The sequence below is a fragment of the Coptis chinensis genome, chromosome 5 (genome assembly GCF_015680905.1).
Source record: "Coptis chinensis isolate HL-2020 chromosome 5, ASM1568090v1, whole genome shotgun sequence".
NCBI classification, from domain to species: Eukaryota; Viridiplantae; Streptophyta; class Magnoliopsida; order Ranunculales; family Ranunculaceae; genus Coptis; species Coptis chinensis.
In genome coordinates this window covers 56,031,828-56,053,077 of record NC_141460.1, presented here as the reverse complement: position 1 = coordinate 56,053,077, position 21,250 = coordinate 56,031,828, and the positions used below count along the sequence as shown (strand labels likewise).

The following is a 21,250-nucleotide window of genomic DNA, read 5'->3' as shown; positions in this document are numbered from 1 at the left end:
ACTGCTATAGGACTGCTAGGAGACGTGGAGAGAGAGGGGTGAATCAGGACGTCCAGATAACCACCGCGATACGTGGAGAGAGGGAGAACGATGGATGAAGAAAAGATCGACGAACCAGAAGAAGATGAGGAGAGGATATAAAGGAGAAGGAGAAAAAGAGAGAGGAAAAAGAAAAGAAAAAGGAGGTGAGCTCATAGGTTGTAAGAATAGAGTATACATTTTGGCGCCGTCTGTGGGGAAATAAGAGAAAATGGCTACGGTAGTGAACAGAGGAGTAGGGAGACCTAAGAAAGCAACGGTGAGAGAAAATATCGAAGAAAGAGAGAGCACTGAAGAAGAAAGGGTAGGAGAGGAAGAGGGGGTAGGAGAAGAAGAGGTATCAAACGCGGCAGTGGATGCTACCAGACTTCTTCAGGAGGAGATAGTTAGGCTACGAACGGAGAATGATGAGTTAAGGAAGGGAAGAGAGGTTACGCAGGGTGCAACGGGTCGGGATGATCATCGGAGCAGCGAAGTAGAGGGGGAGAACGAGGAGTATCCGCCACAGGACGTTGAACAAACGGTGGGTATCACCTTGGAGGTAGTACAGGCGATGATTGAGAAGGAGAGAGATGAATCGCACTGCAGAAAAAGCGAACTAGAGCGCTGCGCAGAAGGAGGTTGCAAGCCTCAACAAAAATCCACTGGCAGATTCGGTATGGAATTCAGAAGTGCCCAAGCGATTCTCCCAGCCCAGATTTGAGAGGTATGATGGAAGGGGAGACCCGACGGATCACCTGCACCATTTCAGGCAACAGATGCCGTTATGGCAGGAGAATAAATATGATGGGCTTCGTTGCATGATGTTCCCCGCTAGTCTGAAGGGGGGAGCCTCGGATTAGTATTACAGGTTGGCTTCGAGGAGCATCCAAAGGTTTGAAGAATTGGAGCGCGCGTTTGTTGATCACTTCATACACCAGAAAAGAAGGGTGGTTGACATCGCAGCACTGTTCAACATAAAACAAAGGTCGGTGGAGTCCTTGAGAGAGTTTCTGTGCAGATTCAAAGAGGAGACATTGAGGGTGGAAAATTTGGAGGAACATGCAGCGGTCATAGCCTTCCAGCACGGCTTGAGGGCGGGAACTAGAGTTCATGAGTCGGTTTCCAAAATCGAAATCACTTCTTTACACACTTTGTATCCCAAGGTAGAAAAATACATACGCTACGAAGACATAATGCAGAGAAATGCAAAAGGAACATAGGAGAGCAGGGAAGGCAGTGCAGGCCGTTGACCGCGATGACCGCAAGGGAAAAGGTAGAGTAGAGGAAAGAGAGAAAGGAACGTACAGAGGAGAAAGCCGAAGTCCGGATAGGACGGGAGACCGCGGCCGAAGGGATATCCGAGAGAGGAAGCCGTACAGGGAAATCGAGCAGACCCCGCTAAACCGGCCGCTTGAGGAAATCTTGCCGCTGATTAAGGGACTACAGTACTTTGAGGGTCCGCGGAGTACCCAGTGGAGATAGATGGGAAGCCATTCTGTGCCTACCATAAAGTCAGGAATCACGCCACTAATGAATGCTACGCCTTGAAGTGGTTGGTGGAGAGAATGATTGAAAGAGGGATGCTCAGGGAGTTTGTCGCAGAGGTTCACCAAGCCGAGAGAGTGCTAGTTCCGGCAAGAATTTTAGGTACCATCAATGTCATCTGCAGTGGGGAAACCCTGGGAAGAAATGCACACCGAGAAAAGATAAGAAAGACATCAAGTTTACAACAAGTGAATGAGGTGGTGAGCATACCGCGACTAGTTCGCGGAGTCGTAATGGGTGATGAAAGCATAAGGTTCACCCCGAAAGACTTGGAGTCAGTAATTTCTCCGCATGAGGATGCTCTGGTGATTACTATAGCGATGGGCAATTATCTGGTAAAGAGGGTGTTGATAGACTGCGGCAGTTCAGTTGACTTGTTGTTTAAGGGGGCGGTGGAGGAGATGAATATTGGAAAAGATCAGTTACAAGCCCCCCAAACTAATCTTTATGGGTTCAACGGCAGCATGACAGAGCCCTTGGGTGAATTGATGTTACCGGTTACAGCCGGCCCGACAACGGTATTCACCAGATTTATGGTGGTGGATTCAAGTTCCCAGTATAATGCCATCCTAGGGAGGAAATGGATCCACAAAATGAAGGCCATCCCATCGACATTATACCAAGTGATCCGCTTCCCTACTAATGGGGGAACATATGAAATAAAGGGGGATCAAGTAGCAGCGCAGAGTATCCATCAAGTGACTGTAAAAAGTATGGTCCGCGGTACCAAAGGCGAGGGGTCATCGCACGATACTGGACCTACATAGCAATTACAGAAGGAAGCGGAAATAGAGGGGTATGAGCCTCCACTGGGACCGAAAATGTTGGATGAGTTGGAGGTAGTGAACCTCGGGGTGGGAGAGGAGGAAAAGTTTACTTCGGTTGGAGCGGACTTGCCGGAGGAATGGAAATGTAAGTTGGTACATTTTCTTGCAGACAACACCGATATATTCGCATGGATAATCGAGGATATCATAGGTTTGGATCCGGAGTATGCTTGTCATCACTTGCATATGAATGAAGATGTTAAGCCAGTGCGACAAAAGATGAGAAGTATAAGGCAAAAATACGCTGAAGGGATCCGTGAAGAGGTTATATGGTTGAAGGGGGTAGGGATAATAAGGGAAGTGGAGTTTACAGAGTGGTTATCTAATGTAGTCGCGGTACCGAAAAAGAACGGCAAGGTTAGAATGTGTGTCGACTTCACAGACGTAAACAAAGAATGCCCGAAGGACTGTTACCCGATGCCCCGGGTGGATGAGTTAGTTGATAGAACGGCAGGTTACAAGGTGTTTTCCTTCATGGATGCGTCAATGGGATACAATCAGGTCGCGATGTTCGAGCCAGATCAGGAGAAAACCACCTTTGTGGTGGAGGGTGGTACTTATTGTTACACCAGAATGCCTTTTGGCCTAAAGAACGTGGGTGCTACTTTTCAGCGGTTGGGAGAAAAGATGTTCGAAGGCAAGATTCGAAAGGGGATAGAAATATATATTGATGATATGGTGGAAAAGAGCATGTCGGAAAGGGAGCACTTAGAAGGCATCCAGGAAACTTTTGGCATACTACGGAAGCATAAGCTAAAACTAAATCCCGAGAAATGCTCATTCGGGGTAACTTCAGGAAAGTTTATGGGCTACATAGTCACTCATCGCGGAATTGAAGCAAATCCAGATCAGATCCGATCATTGATTGAGATGCCATCTCCGCAGAATATGAAGGAAGTACAAAGACTGGCTGGGAGAGTCGCCGCACTTAACAAATTCATCTCCAAATCGTCGGACAAGTGCCGGCCTCTATACCGATTGCTGCGAAAAACTCCTGATTTCCATTGGACCGCGGAGTGCGAAACAGCCTTTCAAGAGTTGAAAAGATACCTTGGGCAGGCACCCTTGCTGTCACGGCCGGAACAGGGAGAGAAATTGCATTTGTATCTGGGGGTTAGTGAGTACGCGATAAGTTCAGTTCTTGTGAGGGTGATCGACAAGATAAAAAAGCCAGTGTACTTTCAAAGCAAAACCTTACTAGAGGCAGAGACCTGGTATAGCAGGATTGAGAAGTTTGCTTTGGCGTTGATATTTTCAGCCCTTAAATTGAAACCGTACTTCGAAGCTCATTCTGTGGTAGTGGTAACAAATTTGCCTCTGAGACAAGCGTTGAAAGCCGAGAAGTCAGGTAGGATGCTTAAGTGGGCGGTATTACTCAGTTCTTATGAGATTACCTACCAAGTCAGAACAGCATAAAAGGCACAAGCCATGGCAGAGTTTCTGGCCGAATTTCCTGTAGAGGATCCCACTTGGGGAGATGAAATGGTAATGGAATTTGAAGGGGAGGTCAGCCGCGATCCGTTGGATCCGTGGGATATGCGTAATGGGTGGAGAGTTTTCACGGATGGCTCTGCTACGGACACAGGAAATGGCATAGGGGTCGTGTTAGTGACTCCTGAGAACAATCGCCTTGAGTTATCCATGAAACTGGGGTTCCCAGCCTCAAATAATGAGTCTGAATATGAAGCCATGATAGCTGGGTTAGACTTGGCGAGAGATCTAGGGGTGAAGGAGTTGTCTGTTTTCTCATATTCCAACTTGGTAGTGAGTCAGGTGAATGGAGGGTTTGCAGCTCACTGTCCCCGGATGGCAAGATACCTTGAGGTCCTACAGCGAAGGGCAAGTAAGTTCGACAAAATACAGTTTGCACATCTGGGCCGCGGAGAGAATAGACACGCCGATGCTTTGGCTTATGTGGCTGCAGTTTTGCCTGGATCAGAGGGTCGATCTATTGAAGTAAGGGTGTTAAGCAAGCCAAGTACATCAGATGAAGATGGTATTTGGCTCGCTACCGAAGGGGATCAGAGTTGGATAGAACCAATAAAGGCTTTCTTGAGGGGAGTAGAGGTGGAGAATAAACAAGACAGTGAAGGATGGAACAGTTGAGTCAGCGGTACACATTACTGGATGATGACCTATACCGGAGAAACTTCAGTGGCCCATTGCTAAAATGTATAGGTCCGCGGCAAGCTCATGAAGTTCTTGCTGAGGTTCACGAAGGAGATTGTGGGAGTCATTCCGCGGGGCGAACTACAACTCATAGATTGATAGCACAAGGGTATTTTTGGCCCCATATAAAAAGAGACGCCACCGAGTACGCCAAGAAATATGAGAAATGTCAACGATTTGCTTCATTCATACATTCACCAGCTGAGCCATTGCATAATGTGTTCAGCCCATGGCCGTTCGCCATGTGGGGACTGGATATTGTAGGACCTCTACCCCTGGCGAGTGGAAAAAGGAGATTTATGTTAGCCGCTACTGACTATTTTACCAAATGGGTGGAAGGCGTAGCTTTGCAACAAGTTAAAGAAGAGAACGTAAAAAAGTTTTTGTGGGAGAATATAATATGCAGGTTCGGGCTGCCGTATACTGTCATCGCAGACAACGGAACTCAGTTTACAGGGAAAAAAGTGCGAGAGTTTCTTCAAGCATTTAAGGTCAAGCAAGGGTTTTCTGCCCCATACAACCCTGAAGGAAATGGACAAACAGAAGCATCTAACAAAATAATAATGGACAATCTAAAGCGAAAGTTGGAAGAGAGAAAGGGTGCATGGGCAGACGAGTTAAGTCATGTGCTATGGGCATATCGGACCACACCAAGAACTTCCACTAATGAATCGCTGTTCGCAATGGCGTACGGAGTAGAGGCCGTCATCCCAGTGGAAATGATAAAATCCACGACCAGAACGCAGGCTGTGGAAAGTGGACTGAATGAGAAAATATTGGTCGCGGACTTGAATCTTGTTGAAAAGAGAAGAGAGATAGCCCGTATTCAGTTGGAGGAATACCATCGAACTCTACAGAGACAATATGATAAACGAGTGAAGCCACGGATTTTCCAGGTGGGGGACTATGTCTGCGACGAGTTACTCCTGCCACCAAGAAAGAAAACGACGGGAAGCTAGGGCCAAACTGGGAAGGTCCATATGTCATCAGTAAGAAGGGTACCTCTGGAACTTATGGATTAGAGACTACGACTGGAGAGAAGATAGATAGGTCGTGGAACATCAGAATGTTGAAAAAGTTCCATGTCTAGGATCTTTGTTCAGTCTTTTCATATTTGATAACGCACTCTTTGTATTGTTTATTATTATGACTATGAAATAAACATGCACTTCTTCCAACCGGATTAGCAGCAGATAATAGAAATCAAACAGGGACGAGTGCCCCATCAAGCTTCACCGCTGCACAAAGAGAGCGCGGGGGGGAAGAGCCCTTCGTGGACTGTATGTCCGAATCAAACTGGGCGCAACCCTGACTAGCTTCACAGCTATACAAAGGGAGCGCAGGGGGGACGAGCCCTTCGCGGACTGTATGTCCGAATCAAACTGGGGGCAACCCCGACTAGCTTCACAACTATACAAAGGGAGCGCTGGGGACGAGCCCTTCGCGGGATCAGATGTCCGAAGTCAAACTAGGGGCAACCCCGACTAGCTTCACAGCTATACAAAGGGAGCGCGGGGGGGACGAGCCCTTCGCGGATCAGATATCCAAATCAAACCGGGGCAACCCTGACTAGCTTCACAGCTATACAAAGGGAGCTGGGGACGAGCCGCTTCGCGGATCAGATGTCCGAATCAAACCGGGCAACCCCCCGACTAGCTTCACAGCTATACAAAGAAGCGCGGGGGGACGAGACCTCCGCGGACTGTATGTCCGAATCAAACTGGGGGCAACCTTGACTAGCTTCACAGTTATACAAAGGGAGCGCGGGGGGGAAGAGCCCTTCGCGGACTATATGTCCAAGTAAAACAGGGGGCAACCCTGACTAGCTTCACAGCTATACAAAGAGAGCGCGGGGGGAAGAGCCCTTTGCGGAATGTATATCCGAATCAAACTAGGGGCAACCCTGACTAGCTTCACAGCTATACAAAGAGAGCGCGGGGGGAAGGAGACCTTCGCGGACTGTTTGTCCGAATATAACTAGAGGCAACCCGACCTAGCTTCACAACTAATTAAAGTCAGAGGACCGTAAGACAGAGTTAATTTGAGAAACAAATCAAGATAGCCCCATTGAATGGTTAGGAAGGAATATCAGGGAAGAGTTTTGATTAAATGGCTACAATAGTGATTTGATAGGAGTGAATGCTCAAATAATAATAGACAGTTAATAACATACAAAGGGAAAAGTAAACAACAGTATTTGCCAATTGCAAAACAAAAGCATTGGTTCGGAGAAATACATGTTCAAACACAAGCACAAGCAAAAGCATTTGTTCACAAAATGTTACAGATCAGAATAATTAACTCCAAAGAAAGAAAGCCAGCATAGTTTACTACTGGGGGACTGTATTCACTTCTTCCTGAGTGAGGTTGGCTTCATCACAAACAGCGGTGCTATTCTCTTCGCCCACTTCTCCAGGGGAGGTCTCGGCGCTAGCAGTCAATATAGGCACCTCCGTGGTAGTCGTCTCAACAGTTTCAACGTTCGGGGACGATGGAACCAGCGGTGGAGTATCTGAGACAGGAGGTGGTGGGGGAAGAAGGCGGCCAGCCGCGGATAGATGGTCCAGTTGCTGCTGCAGTTCCCGAGCTATCTTCTTGGCAGCTAACCCACGAAATCGCTCCGCGGCTTCCTTCAAAGCCTTGTCCAAAGCAGCTTGGGAGGCAAGTTCCTCTGCCTCTTTCAGGCTTTCCAACTTAGAAGATACCCCCACCACGTAATCCCGATGCTTGTCCTCGGCAACCTGGAGCTCCTTTTGTGCTTTAAGTGCCGCGGTCCGTGAGTCGTCCCTTTCCTTCTCCAACTTGGAGCACTTTGATTTCAAGCCATCAATCTCTTGCTTCGCAGCATCCAGGTTCTCCACAGTACTGGTTAAGCCGCGCAGCACATAGCCAATATCCAGGCTCAGCTGAAGAGAAATATTTGGAATCAAAGATAGTGAAACAGATAATGGGAAAATACAATGATAACACACACCTTTTCCCAACCAGTATAGATGGAAGTCCTATGGGAAGCAACAGTGCCACAGTCTCCATAGGCTTGATCCCGAGGGAGATGGGAGCTGAAGAACAAAGATGCTGCGACAGCTGGATTTTCCAGAGCTGAGTCGCGAGTGTTGACATCGCGGTCTCTGGCCTTGAATTTAGGATGTCATACTTCAGTTGGGCCGGATGTCAAGGGACCCGCTAGACTGGGATCCTGCCTGGGACGGCGAGGGGGAGCACTAGACCGCGAAGTATCAACGCGGGTACCAGTTGGGGGATGAGAAGTAGTCTTGGCCCTTTTCGCAGGAGGACTCTTCTCGGCAACTTCAACAGGCGCATCGCCATCAGAATCGCTGTCCCAAAGTTTGAATTTATTCACATCTATATCGGGGGCAAAAGTTGGGGAAGGATTGCAGGCAAAGTCGTCTTCCCACTCAGCCACACGGGAGTATGAGGGAACAGTAGTAGAAGGGACCTTAGAGGCAGCGGCACGTTGAGCGACAGCTCGTGAATGAGAAATTTTGGTGGTATACTTGAATGATCGGTGAAGGGGACGTTTTCTTTTTTGAGGAGGGGACGGTTTTGACTTTCTTTCTTTGGGGGGGGCAGTAGAGTGGGCCTTGGTATCTGCCGATGTCTTTCAGAGAAGGGTCAAGTAAGAGAGGATTGGCTTTTACGGGATCTATGCCGAGAATTTCATTAATCGGCACTCCCAAAGGTCGCTGAAGGGATTGGAAGATCTCTGAAGTAACGCCGGTGTATATCTGTGACCGCGAGTCGGGTCTCCAACCTAGATCAACAAAAATAGAGGCAAGTTACAAACAAATTGAACAAAAAACACTATGACTCAAAATGGTTTGCTTACCACTGGGAAGGAAATGGAGATGCCTCAAAGAAACTTCCGAAAGGAGGTCCACGGACAAAAAACTCCCCGACACATACAATGGATAATGGTGCCACACTTTGTCAGAAGTGGCAATGTGAAGAATAAAAGACTTCTTCTGCGGACGAGTGTAGAAGGATTGGTATCCCACGCCCCCAAGTTTAGTGCTTTTCTTTACATAAAAGTGGGCAAGAATATCGCGGAGCTGGATTTTGGGGGAATGGGTCTCGTAATAGTTGGCGGCGTATATAACACGCCAGAAGTTACCTATGCCTTGACATGGCGGAATGTTGAAGTGGTTACACACTTCGACGTCAAGAAGAGTTAATGGAAAACGCAAACCTGCCGCTATCTGTCCTACAGTGGCGACAAGATATCCAGGTCGCGGAGTTACCAAGTGAGGAAAGTGTGTGACGCCGGACACGTGTTCTAAAATCACGTCACTGGGTATGCCATAAGCGGCTTTAACGGCATCTAAGTTGGGTCTGCGGTAGTACGACGACGGGGGAGGAAGAGAAGAGGTCCTCCCAGAAGTAGAGGGAACAGCGGCTGGACTGTGGGATTCAGAAGCGGGGGATTCCGATCTGTCCGCGGAGGGTGTACTAGATCTGGGGGTGGGCGATCCAGAACGATCGGATTGGGTGGCGGAGGTAGCCGCCGATTCCGATCCAGACATAATGGGAGCAACGCAAGGAATGGACTTTCACTCAAAGGGAAAAATCACAATTCAAGATAGGAAGAAAGTGATGAAACAGCACCCAAAGATACGAAAACAAATAACGAGAGGAAAAGAAAATGAAGAGCAAAGGAAAAAAAGAACAAACCTGCGATAGGAGGAAGCCAAAGCAATAGAAGAGATGGAGAGCACGAGCGGAGCCGGAGATAACTGCCGGAGGGAAGAACAGGGGAGAGAAAGCAGAAAGGGTTGAAGAGAGAGAAGTGGAAGAAGTAAGTGAGGGTTTGGGGGTTTTGTGAAAAATAGAAAGTTTGAGTGGGATTTGAAGGGGCAGGGGCAAAAGGGGAATTTACTGAGAAAGAAAGAACCACAGAAGTTGAGACACGTGGATTCTCGAAAATCGAAGAGGCAGCAGGTTTGGAGGCGCATGCGCCGTATTTCCACATGGCAATAAAAAGGGAGCAGGTGGAAGTGTGGAACACGTGCTGAGAAAGGTAAAATATGGGACAGAATAAAATAATAAGGGGTGAGTGGTGACAAAGAAAAAGAACTGGATATACGACGGGAAAGAGAGGAGGAAAGTTAGTTCTTGGCCCCATTTCTGTCCGCGGACCATCAATGGGACCGAGAGAGGGCATCTGTAGGGGTCGTATGTATGACCTAAAAGGTTGGTGGTGACAAATGGACCGGATGTGGTATAGTATAGGGGAGCAGGTCTCATGGGATCAGGTCCGCGACATCCTAACCGTTTTGGAACCGCTGCAAGACGTGATGAGAAAGGGAGCGGTATCCTAACTGCTATAAGACTGCTAGGAGACGTGGAGAGAGGGGTGAATCAGGACGTCCATATAACCGCCGCGATACGTGGAGAGAGGGAGAACGATGGATGAAGAAAAGATCGACGAACCAGAAGAAGATGAGAGGATATAAAGGAGAAGGAGAAAAAGAGAGAGGAAAAAGAAAAGAAAAAGGAGGTGAGCTCATAGGTTATAAGAATAGAGTATACAGTATAAAAGACAACAAAGAAGTTTCAAAGAATAGAAACTGATTTCTAATTTTTTTCATACATATCACAGTGGAGAAATGATTTCTTATACATAAATATTATCAATTCTTTGTGTGCCCATGTGGCATTAGTGTTGGACTGTTGGTGGTTAGTCCCAACCTATTCCACTGAATTCAAAATTGTGACATGATGCAAAAATAGGTATTTTAGAATACCACGTCATTATTTTGCTTACCATTAGGTAAATGGGTTCGGGGAGGCAGAAAATCAAATTTTTTTAATAATCAAGTTGTTTCACACTTTCATCTGTTTGGGCAGTCCAATTCTTAAGTCAAAGAATCCCGCCCTTAAAAGATAGATTGAAGAGTTAGCAATACGAGCATAACGGTGCATTTTGTATCTCAACCTATTAAGGTCCGAAGTAAGGCACTATCAAATAACAAAAACAAAAACAAAAAGATCTGCCTCCAAACTCCGAAGTGAAAAGGCAAAAGAATACTATTTGATAGCTATCACGTCCAAAAGGACCCAACCTACACTAATTTTGGGGTCTCAAATAAAATCAGTACAATTTACAAGATAATGGGTACAGAATGGGCTTCTGATGACGATGATCAAATATCCAGTATAAAACCACACTTCTCAAGGAGAATGCAGTACAGTGAGATAGTAAGGATGTCCTGGACTTGTTCCAGAAGTCTGTCTTACTTGATCTCTGACCAACCCGATGGCATTGGCCGGGAGTAGAAGGTTCCAGTAGAGATTATAGCTTGACAGATTGTACGTCCCTGGTGAGAACAACGAAATCTGGAGAGGAACCTTGGTCTTGGACATTGGTTCAACTTCAACCTTGGTAGAACTGGATGCAGACCAAACAAAAGGAGTACTACAATCTAGAGAAGATGGCTTTCCGGATAGGATACCCAGGACATCAGATGGCTTTCCGGATAGGGTACCCAGGACATCAGATGTGACTTTAATGTCATTCACCAGAGACACGTCATGCCATCCTCCTTGGTTTGCAGAAGAGGCATGAGATTGAACTTTTGCAGCTGTGTTGCTCAATTGGCCAGTGAACGATGTAGAATCCAGTGTATTGATTCGAACTGATGCAGTGTAGTCTGATGAATTGTTAATTGTCATGTGAAGTTCAACTTCACAGAAAGAACTAGAGAAGTCATGATGTAGCACCCTAGGCCCATCCATAAGCCACCACACAGGGCTTGTGCTTGCAGTACTACAGAACATGTCAGAAAAAACAAAAATCAGAAGGGATAATAACCCAAGTTACATTGACACGGATGTGTGTCCGTGTCCATGTCCGACACGGATAATGACACAGCGAAATATCAAAAGTTGAGGTATATCACATACAATATGTGTCCGTGTCCGACACGGATTATTTTTGAAATACGGTGTGTCCATGTAACATAGATTATAACTAATAATTAGGAGTAAAAAGATAAACCCTCTACAAGCTTATGGGTCTTGCCTGCAGTGACACGCGTGGTAACAAAACAGTCTTGCAGGTGCTGAGGACTCCCCCAAATGTTCTTGTGGTTGAGCGATCAGGATGAAGTCCACATCACTTGGATGCCCCTGGTCCATAAGACAAAAAAAAATCAGACAAGAGAGCTTTTCCTTTTTTGGGGATGCTCAGACGATAAAAGCTTTTATTTGCATATTTTATAATCTCTTAGATTCATGTCTATAATCCCAAACAGGAGTGCATTACCCCTGGTTTTCTTGGTATACTAAATTTGCTACAAAGGTTTCATTTTAAGAAAAAAAATGATGAACTTGCATTTAACTAGTGCAACCAACATGTCATGATAGAGAAATCACAAACCTCGATTGACTTCTCCTGGTGCGATCTTTCATAGTTGTGGAAATCCGCCAGAGGTGTGCTAGATATATCAAACAAAATGTCCTTACCTCCCTCAGAACCCAAACTTACATCACTTCCTCTTAGAGTACTAGGAGAAGATGATGTGCCATCATAAGTTGATTTACCACAGTCCTGAAGAATTACATAATTCAGTGAATTTGAAAAGTTCTGTGTCACTAACAGGTGAAAGAACTCAGAACTGATCTGTATACTAATTCAACTTTGCATCAGGGAATCTACTCTGCCTAATTAATTCTGTTCAAATCCTTAAAAATTAATCTTTTCCACAAAAAACAATGAGTACAAGAAATGACAGAGAAGCTGCTAATACACACCTTAAGGTTAAAGAAACGTGATAGTGCTTGACCAGCAGTCAATAATTCGGAGGGAGAAGCGGAACCGTTGGGTGGCAGTGACGACATTTCCCATTTGCAACCAACAGACGACAACTGATGAAGCCGGAAACTCTCTGAACTAGATTTATTCACAATATCAACTCGTACAAGGAACTCTTTTAACCTTGAAGGACACCGGCTAATTTGGATTGATACGTCCAATGAAGGTAGTACCTGTAATGGGAAAAATAAAAGACAACTTCAACGGTGTTTTGACACTCAGCTGATCCAGTAACAAGGTTGGTAGGGTCGTAGGGAAGAAAACAGAAAATACAGAAACTCTCACCCTAATATATTTATCACATATTATCATATGAAAGACCTCAAATTTCATTCGCATTGCTACCTATTAGATTCATGTCTATAATTCCCCAGTGAGTCACTGAGGGTGAAATATTATTGAGTTTACCCTGGTAAACAAAATTCCTCATTGCGGTAATGTACAGCCAAATACCAAGATGTTTTTGCAAAAATATCACCAGATTATAACCGACAAAAATCAGTATCAATGCTTTTCTATCGAAGACAATGTGGTTAGCTCCACTTAAATTGGCGAGCAAACCTACTATTCTCTAATCAGTTGCACATGGAATAGTTAAACAACTTAATTAACTAAATGACCAACGGAATAGATGATGGGCCATGGAGGATATTTCTTGCTTAGACTCGCCCTAGAAATGCACCTCGAACTCAAGGCAATTGTTAGAACTTTCTCAGCCATGTGGAGACGATATAACAATTTAACTAAGTATATGTACTTGGTTCATATATGTATATATATATCCTTTGCTATCACGTACACTATTCATTGTCCCCAATCCCCAATATCTATCCCCATCATTTCGACCTTCATATCCCCCCTCCCCAATACATTCAACTCCTCCAAATGGAAATTGTTGTCCTCATTGAATGGAAATGTTTTTGTCCCATTTACTCTTACACCATTTTTTAAGACATCTTTTGCGCCATTTTGTTAATGATGCATACTATTATTCAAGGCAACCCCCAAGCTCGTACCTGCCCTTTCAACCCTCTCAGAGGGTTTGAGGGCTGGGTTATTATAATTAAATCATTTTACTAATAAATGTGACGAGAGAGTTTGAGAAAGGATGGTGCTCATGGGTTTTGCTTTAGTTGTCAGGTTTGGGTTTAGATATATGGACTTATATGTAAATCGATTGTGTCAAATAAAGGGTTTGATTATATTCTCCATTTTTCTCCCTACGTTTTCACATCAACAAAATTGTTGCCCTCTATCTAAAACCTCATCTTATTAGCCAATGACTATAATATATCATGATTCTTAAACACTGGAGCTTCCAACTCAGAACCAATAGGTGATGAGTGGAGAGGGCTAATAACTTTTATACTAAACCACAAAACTTTAAACAACCCATTTGGGACTACACTAAATATATGCCCCCAGCGTGTGACATTACTTTGAACCTAACACCTAGACAACACACTTGGGGGCACAGAATAAATGGGTCTTTTGTGGCCAAACACAATAGCTAGCTTTGATACCATCTCAAACATTGGAGCATGAAACTCAAAACCAATTGGTGACGAGTGGAGAGGCCCATGAACTTTTATACTATACTACAAGGATTTAAACATCTCATGTGGGACTATGCTAAACATCTCAAGAAGCAGGTGCCCACTAGCAAAGTCGGTAAAACCTTTGGGTGATGATACCAGAGGTCGGGCTCGAACCACGCCAGCATCAAAGAGTTACTGATCTCATTTAAAACAGGCTTGCCAATCAAAAAAAAAAACATCTCAAGAAAGATATTTCGGACAACTTTGGCAAAAAGTAAGATTTGACAAACCTCTCCATACCAACTGATACATACCAATACTTTTGAAACCATTGACTTTGGAGATATCCCATATTTTGGTCTGGGACCATACTGTGTTACATGTCTACAAGGCTATAGACATGCTGCCTTTGGGCTCCAGGTGTAAACCTCGATCAGTTTTTTTAAACACTGCCCTTTAGTACCAGTTTTATTTGTTGTGTTCCTTAAGAATTTATGTCTAGACTGCATAGATTTCTTATGCATTCTAGGTTACAATTAAGAGAAAGGCTGATAGATAATAGAAATGTGTGCTTAAACAATGCCCTCAATGGTTCTTATGTTACATGGACACGCCATATTTCAAAAATAATCTGTGTCAAATACGTATTTCATGTGTCCGTGTCGGATACACACAGACACACTGTGTGTGATACACCCTATTTTTTTTATATCTCGCCGTGTCAGACACTCTGTATCCGTGTCGATGTAACTTAGCTTCGTATCCATTTATTATGTCACAACCTCAGTTGGCTAAATTTAGGGTGTGTTTGTTAAATTTTAACTCATGGAAAGGAAAGGAAATAAAATGGGTGGTCCACTATGGAATGGAATGGAAAGGAAATAATTTTAAATGGTATGTGTTTAGTAAACTGGGGAAAGGAAAGTAAAAACTGGGGAAAGGAATAATCATGTTTGTTTGCAAAAGCTATAGAAAGGAATAATTGTATTGTTGAGTGGAGTGTATTAGTAGTAAGTCCTTATCTATCTATTTCCTTTCCTTTCCTTTCCACAAAATTTTCAGGGGTTAGCTAAAGACACAAAACCTTTTCCATTTGTTTCCATATGGAAAAGCCCATTTCCTTTCCATGGATAAACAAACACCTTAAAAACTATGGAAAATGTAGACCACTCTTATTTTCCTTTCCTTTCCATAGTGTTTCCATCATAACAAACACACCCTTAGAGTCGACGAATGTGTTTACATAAAGGCTGGCTTGCTCTGAGAATTCTTAGTGGGAATTGTGTCCTCTGTAGAATAACAAGGGTTACAAGGTTGTCAAACCCAAAGTCGACATAGCGGTATAAAGAAATGAATAAAGTTACTAAACTATGGTCATCGTTGTTTTGCATCCAAGATATTTCGACTTAGTAGCTGAAGAACTCCAAGAAAAATGTTTTCATGCATCAGATATATTTTCTACAAACATTTAATAACTGTAATTTTTTTCTTTTATAAGAAAAAATGTTTTATTTCTACATTCTCTCATGGAATTTCCTCAAATTGATTCCATCAAATGGTGAAACAAAATAGACAGTCCAAATCGAATGACATATGGTCCTGAGCCAGCAAAGTTCCATTCCAAACATAGACATGAAACATGTTGAACAGTTTATAACAGGAAATAAACATGACAAGCAATAGAAATAAGAATGTACATGATTACATGGACCCTGCTCACTCGTAAAGGACTGTACAAGAACCAATGTGCTCCAAGGTGTATGGCTGTTTTGCTATTCTCCACCATCAAAATCATTCCATCGTAGCTGCAAATACAACCAAATATTTGCAGTTGGAAACTACAGCAAGCTTTTGACTGTGTTTGCAGCACAATGGTAGAAATTTTGGTGGTGGGACCACCAAACAAGACAACCATAGCCTTGGATCTCCTTAGTTCTAGTAAAGTGAAGGAGCAATTTCTGCTCCCATTTGCAGTTTAACCAACAGACCAACAGTGTTATTGCTCAGAGGCAGAGAAATTAGGAAAACACAAAAAACTACTAATTTCAACTAGTGGAAATAAAAGCTGCACAGACAGATATCCCAACCTACTTCAACTGTAATTCTAAACATACCTCTAGATTGTAATGGATACGAAGTGTGCGATATCTCATGTCACTTGATAAATTGTCCATTTCATAGTAAACTGAAATTAACAAGGGAATCCTTCCAGAAGTGGCAGCATGCAGCCAAAGGGGCCATGAGAAGGTTGCTTCCCCTTGAATGGTAACATCCTGCAGGTGAATCACATAATGAATTATCAAATACAGTTAGGGTTGAGAATAAAAAATGTGGACATTGTATCATATCATCTATCCTACACTCACCTCTGGAAATGAGAATTCCCCAGACAGTTGAGAAGCATTAGCACGGACATTGCTGCGTTCACAGCTTGTCTGTTTTTCTAGACAAGATGGAAACTCTGCCTTTATATCTTCAAACCTCCCTGGATACAGATATCTGGGATCATTGATCTTCATTTTCAAGTTCTGCAAAACAAGATAAGAATATTCAAACACATTCAGCATGCAAAAGATAAGATAAGGTATCACAAACACTGACTTGCTTCAGTTATGTTACATGGACACGCCATATTTCAAAAATAATCCATGTAGGATACATATCCACGTGTCCGTATCGGACACGTCACTGACACATATTACATATTGTATGTGATATACCTCAATATTTGATATTTGCTGTGTCAGACACTTCGTATACGTGTAGCATACAGACACAGATCCATGTCAATGTAACTTAGCTTCAGATATAGGACATCGTGCAATGCAGCAAAACTTCTGAGCATATCTTAAATACTTTAAGGCTGAAGGCATAAAATTCAACTTTCAATAACAAAATACGATCTTATATATCATTTACCTTTACAGGAAATTTAGATTGGTTTCTCAACTCTAAAACCAGGCGCCGTAACTCCCCAGCATATGCTCTTTCCGGTAAATGATGGATGGAACCTTCCAGCTTGGGTAAGCTCTGGCATCAAAGAAATGAAAGATTTGTGTCAAATTTAGATTAGTAACAGAATATTCTGATTTGAATTCAACTTGAAGAAGCATCAGAACATAGAATATGCACCTCAATAACTGTAAACTTCAGGGTACTGCTTGGAGATTTCGCAGATCTCCTTTTCCCTTTAACTCTTTTCTTTAATACATTGCTATCAAAATTATGATAAGTAACTACAGATCCTGACAATTTCCATCTCACACCAATTATATTTAAAACACCCTCCACCTGAGGAGTGACCGTTAGTTGTACCTGAAACATGAAAATCATCCAGCTCAGCAAAACTTCAGAATTAAAGATGAACATAAAGGTGAAGAAAAAAAAATGTGGACTTGGCAATTATGTAAAAAAATAAAACAATCTATGCTACTCCAATTGAAAATATAAGTAAGAAAAATATCCTTAAAATGGAAATAACTATAATGTTTTGAGATCCAAATAGCAAGAAGCTACTTGACGTCTCGACCTAACTCAAACTCCCCCACTCCCCAAATTACAATAGCTCCCTCACCTCACAAAGCTTACACCTCTAAACAATGGAGTAGCACATGCTCAATCGAAGAGAACCTTCTCACTTCCGCAACCAACTTATGCACCTCCTTTTCGTACAACTCAAAGATCCTTGTGTTTCTTTCTTTCCATGGTGTCCATGCAATAGTATTTGGCAAATGGCAAGTGATCTGCTAACCATGCAGCTTTGTTAAATAGTGAACCCAAACTAATATTCTTCCCCAAAGTCTCCTTAATATTAGAAGATGGTACCAAAGTAACGTTAAAAGATGAGAAGAATGTTGTTCAAACCCCAAAACAGAAGAGATCAAGCTGGCCCGGACACCCAGTTAGCAAAAAAAAATAATAATAATAATTAAAGAGAAGGTGACCTTCCTCCACAACCCTGCAAAGTGACCACACATTATCAATACATTATCAATATGCATACCTAGGATGTCCATCTTACCTGGAAAATAAATAAATAAATAAAAATAAAAAAGACCAAACACTTTGGTCACACCCTTTAAACCTGGACCGACCAAACCCGACCAAACAATTTAGCCCTAGTAGAACTGTAGAAAGGAGAAATATTATTATGCTTAGATGCAATTACATACGAACTTACTTTCCTTAAATAATGAGAGAACAAATACTCTAACTGCTACCTACTCAATGTGGAACTAAACCACATACTGTAAACATTATTAGTACTCATATCTCTCAACACTCTCCCTCAAGCCGAAACATACAGACTCTGTATATTTCAGGCTTGCAATTACAATGCTAAACCCAACAAAGTGCGTCAAGACTCCCCCTTTAGCTAATACAAAGATAACAAATAGATAATGTCTCCATCTCCAAGCTCTAGCCGCAAGCACATCCATAAACGAACACCTCCTAAGAACAACAATGGCTCCATGCACGTAGACCTTGGAAGCTCCAAAAAACCAAAAAAGACTCCAAGCATGTATGTAAGCCATGACAGCTTCACAAACAAATGCTCCTCAACTAGAGGTAGCTCGAGAAACAAGGCAATGCACAATGGAAAAGCTTTACCAAAACGTCAAGATAAATAATGGTCGAGCTGCATCTAATCCACACCATCATATAGCTCCGAAGGGGTGAAGTATACAATCAATCTGATATTAAGCGAGGGGAACCATCACAATGGGAGAGATGATGAACCAACTAACAATGACACTGCTTCTAGCCTTCAAAATTAGACAAATAATCCAACTTCCATAATGTAGTTGTCTCTGTCTCTCTATTGATACTTATTACACTCACCCTTAAATCCAAAATCAAACATAATAATTAACTCCCTATAGACATCTTTTGTAGCTAAGGGTGGAATTCGAGCTAATCAAGCCGAGCTTCACTATGCTCAAGCTTGGCTCATTTATTAAGTGAGCTTTGAAATAAGTTTAAGTTTGGCAACGAGTCCAAGCCAAGCCCGAGTAGCTCGGTTATTTTACACTGCAAAGATGTTATTTGCGCTTATCGAGCCGAGCTTCATCAAGCTCATTTGTTACACGAGCTATAATATAGGCTCAAGCTTGGCTCATTTAACTATATGAACGAGCTCGAGCTCGAGCCGAGCCCCAACCGCTCGGCTCAAATTCCACCCTTAAACTTGTAGCAGATAGCAAGTGGTAACATCAAAAGAAAATTGATGACATCAGCAAATAAAATACCTCAACAACAGGTAGCAAAAGTCAGTGAAAACACCATAATACTCGGCACCATAAAAGGGAATCAAACCCTGAAAAGCTGAACTATCATTAACAGCAACATATATAAGCTCCTCAATGAGGGCTAAACAAAAACGGGTGCGACAGCATAAAAGGGAGTCAAACCCTCAAAAGCTGAACCATCGATCAATGGAATTGCTTACCAACAAAGCAATAAATCATCTGGGATTCTTCTCAAATGGTACTAAAAAGCTTCCCACACTACCAACTGTGATCTCCAAGTTTCAAGAAACAACCACAACGAACCACAAACACTAGCACCCAAAGACACACATATAGCTTCAGAATCTCAGACACACTTGCCTCGGTCACAAAATAGGCCACTAGTATCATGTACTATGGCAAAACACAACAAGGCCGATAGCATCACGTACTATGGTACAAAAGTGTTCCTCAACTCAAGAAACTACATATGGTGCATAGAGAACAAGGTGCAGATGAGGTTGATAGAAGATATCTGACATGGCAGTAGCTACAACTTACTGAAGAAGAAGAACCAATCAATCACAAGTACGCAATCACTTCAAATCAATATTGTCAATGCAACGGGGAAGTACAACAAAAATCAATTAGATGCCAAAAGATAGGTGAGCATCAATAATCACCAAACTGACTTGCACAGTCCAATAGCGCACACAGGTATGTGTCAACAAATCTGCAACTCACATGTAAACAAAGCTCAATCAAAGAAACACAAGAATCAAAACAGCCAAACTCAGCACAAATCATTTGTTTTTTTTTTCTTCTTCTTATACACCTGTGTGCTGCTGTCCACTAATCCTGAGACTTTTAGAGTCCCATGCATGCTGTCCACTTTGAGTCTCAAGTCATAAACCCAAATAAGTAGAAAGTAACACATTGCACAGTATGCATACTCACAAGTAAATTGGATCTCACATTCTCACCTGATGCATAAAACAAGCCAATAGGAAGTGTGCTACACATGGGTGCACAACAAATAAAACCATTAAATGCTGTATCACATACTAGGAATCTCGAGATTGATGCACTACCAACAAATATTCATCTCTTTGGCATAACTCCTTTGACCTCAAAAGAGGACTTATCAAGCTATTAGCACCAAAACTTAACTGGAAAAGAAACTTGCAGAAACCATTAAACTGCAGAAAGTCTACTAAAACCTCGTGAACCAACCCATTCTCCAGATCACCAAAATCGCAAGCGCTCCACATGACAAGTACTTCCATGTACAACGAGTTGTAAAACCCAAGTTTAATCATGAATAGACAAAGAAAACCATTTATATGTAAAACATAGGGCGCAGTATTTACACCCCATTTTATGGGATTGGCACCCTCCTTCAATATGGGTTTACACCCCATTTTATGGGATTGGCACCCTCCTTCTTCAATATGGGTTTACACCCCATTATGCAAGGAAACGAGGTGTCGAGAATTTTCACATTTAACGGCAATGAAATACCGTGAGAAAAAAGAGAAAAGCATCGACGGCAGTGAGTGCCATGAAAACAAAGAAACCACAACATGGCCTTGCCACAAATGTTTCTGACCCAAAAAAAAAAAGAAAAAATCATTAATAGAACTTCAGTAAAAAACAACAAAAGAGAGAACTTCAGTAGTTCAGTAACACTTCAAAGTTTTGACGTCTGAGACACCATCCAATTCTCTACTTGAAAACTTCTTCTTATACTATATTTTTACCTCTACGTTTAATTTCTATTTTTTTTTTTAAAAACCAATCATTGAATTACTTGTTTTCGATATTAGTCAAATTTAGCTACGTTATCGATAAAAAAATCAATATGAGAAACTCACCCAATCAATGGTTTTCTCATTTAGTGAGCTCAATTCCGTTGCTCTACTATTTTCTTCTTCTTCTTTTTTTGTAGATCTATGGGAAGACAATGGATATGGAGAGATTTGGGTTTTGTGGGTTTGGGCTATAAGATTTTTTTATATTTATATTTTGGTTAAACAAAAAGAAAAATAGATGACCAAAATGATATAAACACCCACGGCAATGGGGTACCGT

The 21,250-nt window shown here is 42.6% G+C and overlaps 3 protein-coding genes across 4 annotated transcripts in view; 2 read left to right on the top strand and 1 right to left on the bottom strand.

The window, feature by feature from the left end:
• Window positions 1-1,586: 1,586 nt before the first annotated feature.
• Window positions 1,587-2,333, top strand: LOC147498047 (uncharacterized). Its single transcript, XM_086563111.1, has one exon. It carries the CDS (start codon window positions 1,587-1,589, stop codon window positions 2,331-2,333), a length of 747 nt encoding a protein of 248 aa, XP_086419237.1.
• Window positions 2,334-3,821: 1,488 nt separating this feature from the next.
• On the top strand, window positions 3,822-4,499 carry LOC147498046 (uncharacterized). Its single transcript, XM_086563110.1, has one exon. The coding sequence runs from the start codon at window positions 3,822-3,824 to the stop codon at window positions 4,497-4,499; it is 678 nt and encodes a 225-aa protein (XP_086419236.1).
• A 5,984-nt stretch (window positions 4,500-10,483) lies between these two features.
• Window positions 10,484-21,250, bottom strand: part of LOC147498045 (Tetratricopeptide repeat (TPR)-like superfamily protein) — a 34,926-nt gene continuing 24,159 nt past the window's right edge. For both annotated transcript variants that reach the window (XM_086560237.1, XM_086560238.1), the window contains exons 21-28: window positions 17,064-17,246; window positions 16,851-16,961; window positions 16,298-16,459; window positions 16,046-16,204; window positions 12,333-12,566; window positions 11,959-12,129; window positions 11,602-11,708; window positions 10,484-11,346 (exon numbers count right to left, since the gene is read on the bottom strand). In XM_086560237.1, the coding sequence (XP_086416363.1) occupies window positions 10,752-11,346; window positions 11,602-11,708; window positions 11,959-12,129; window positions 12,333-12,566; window positions 16,046-16,204; window positions 16,298-16,459; window positions 16,851-16,961; window positions 17,064-17,246 (1,722 nt within the window). In that variant the 3' untranslated portion in view covers window positions 10,484-10,751. The remainder of the gene's footprint in view (window positions 11,347-11,601; window positions 11,709-11,958; window positions 12,130-12,332; window positions 12,567-16,045; window positions 16,205-16,297; window positions 16,460-16,850; window positions 16,962-17,063; window positions 17,247-21,250) is intronic.

Excerpts from the sequence above, each read along its gene's own strand:
- LOC147498047 (XM_086563111.1), top strand. The coding sequence starts at position 1,587 with ATGATTGAAAGAGGGATGCTCAGGGAGTTTGTCGCAGAGGTTCACCAA.
- LOC147498046 (XM_086563110.1), top strand. The coding sequence starts at position 3,822 with ATGGCAGAGTTTCTGGCCGAATTTCCTGTAGAGGATCCCACTTGGGGA.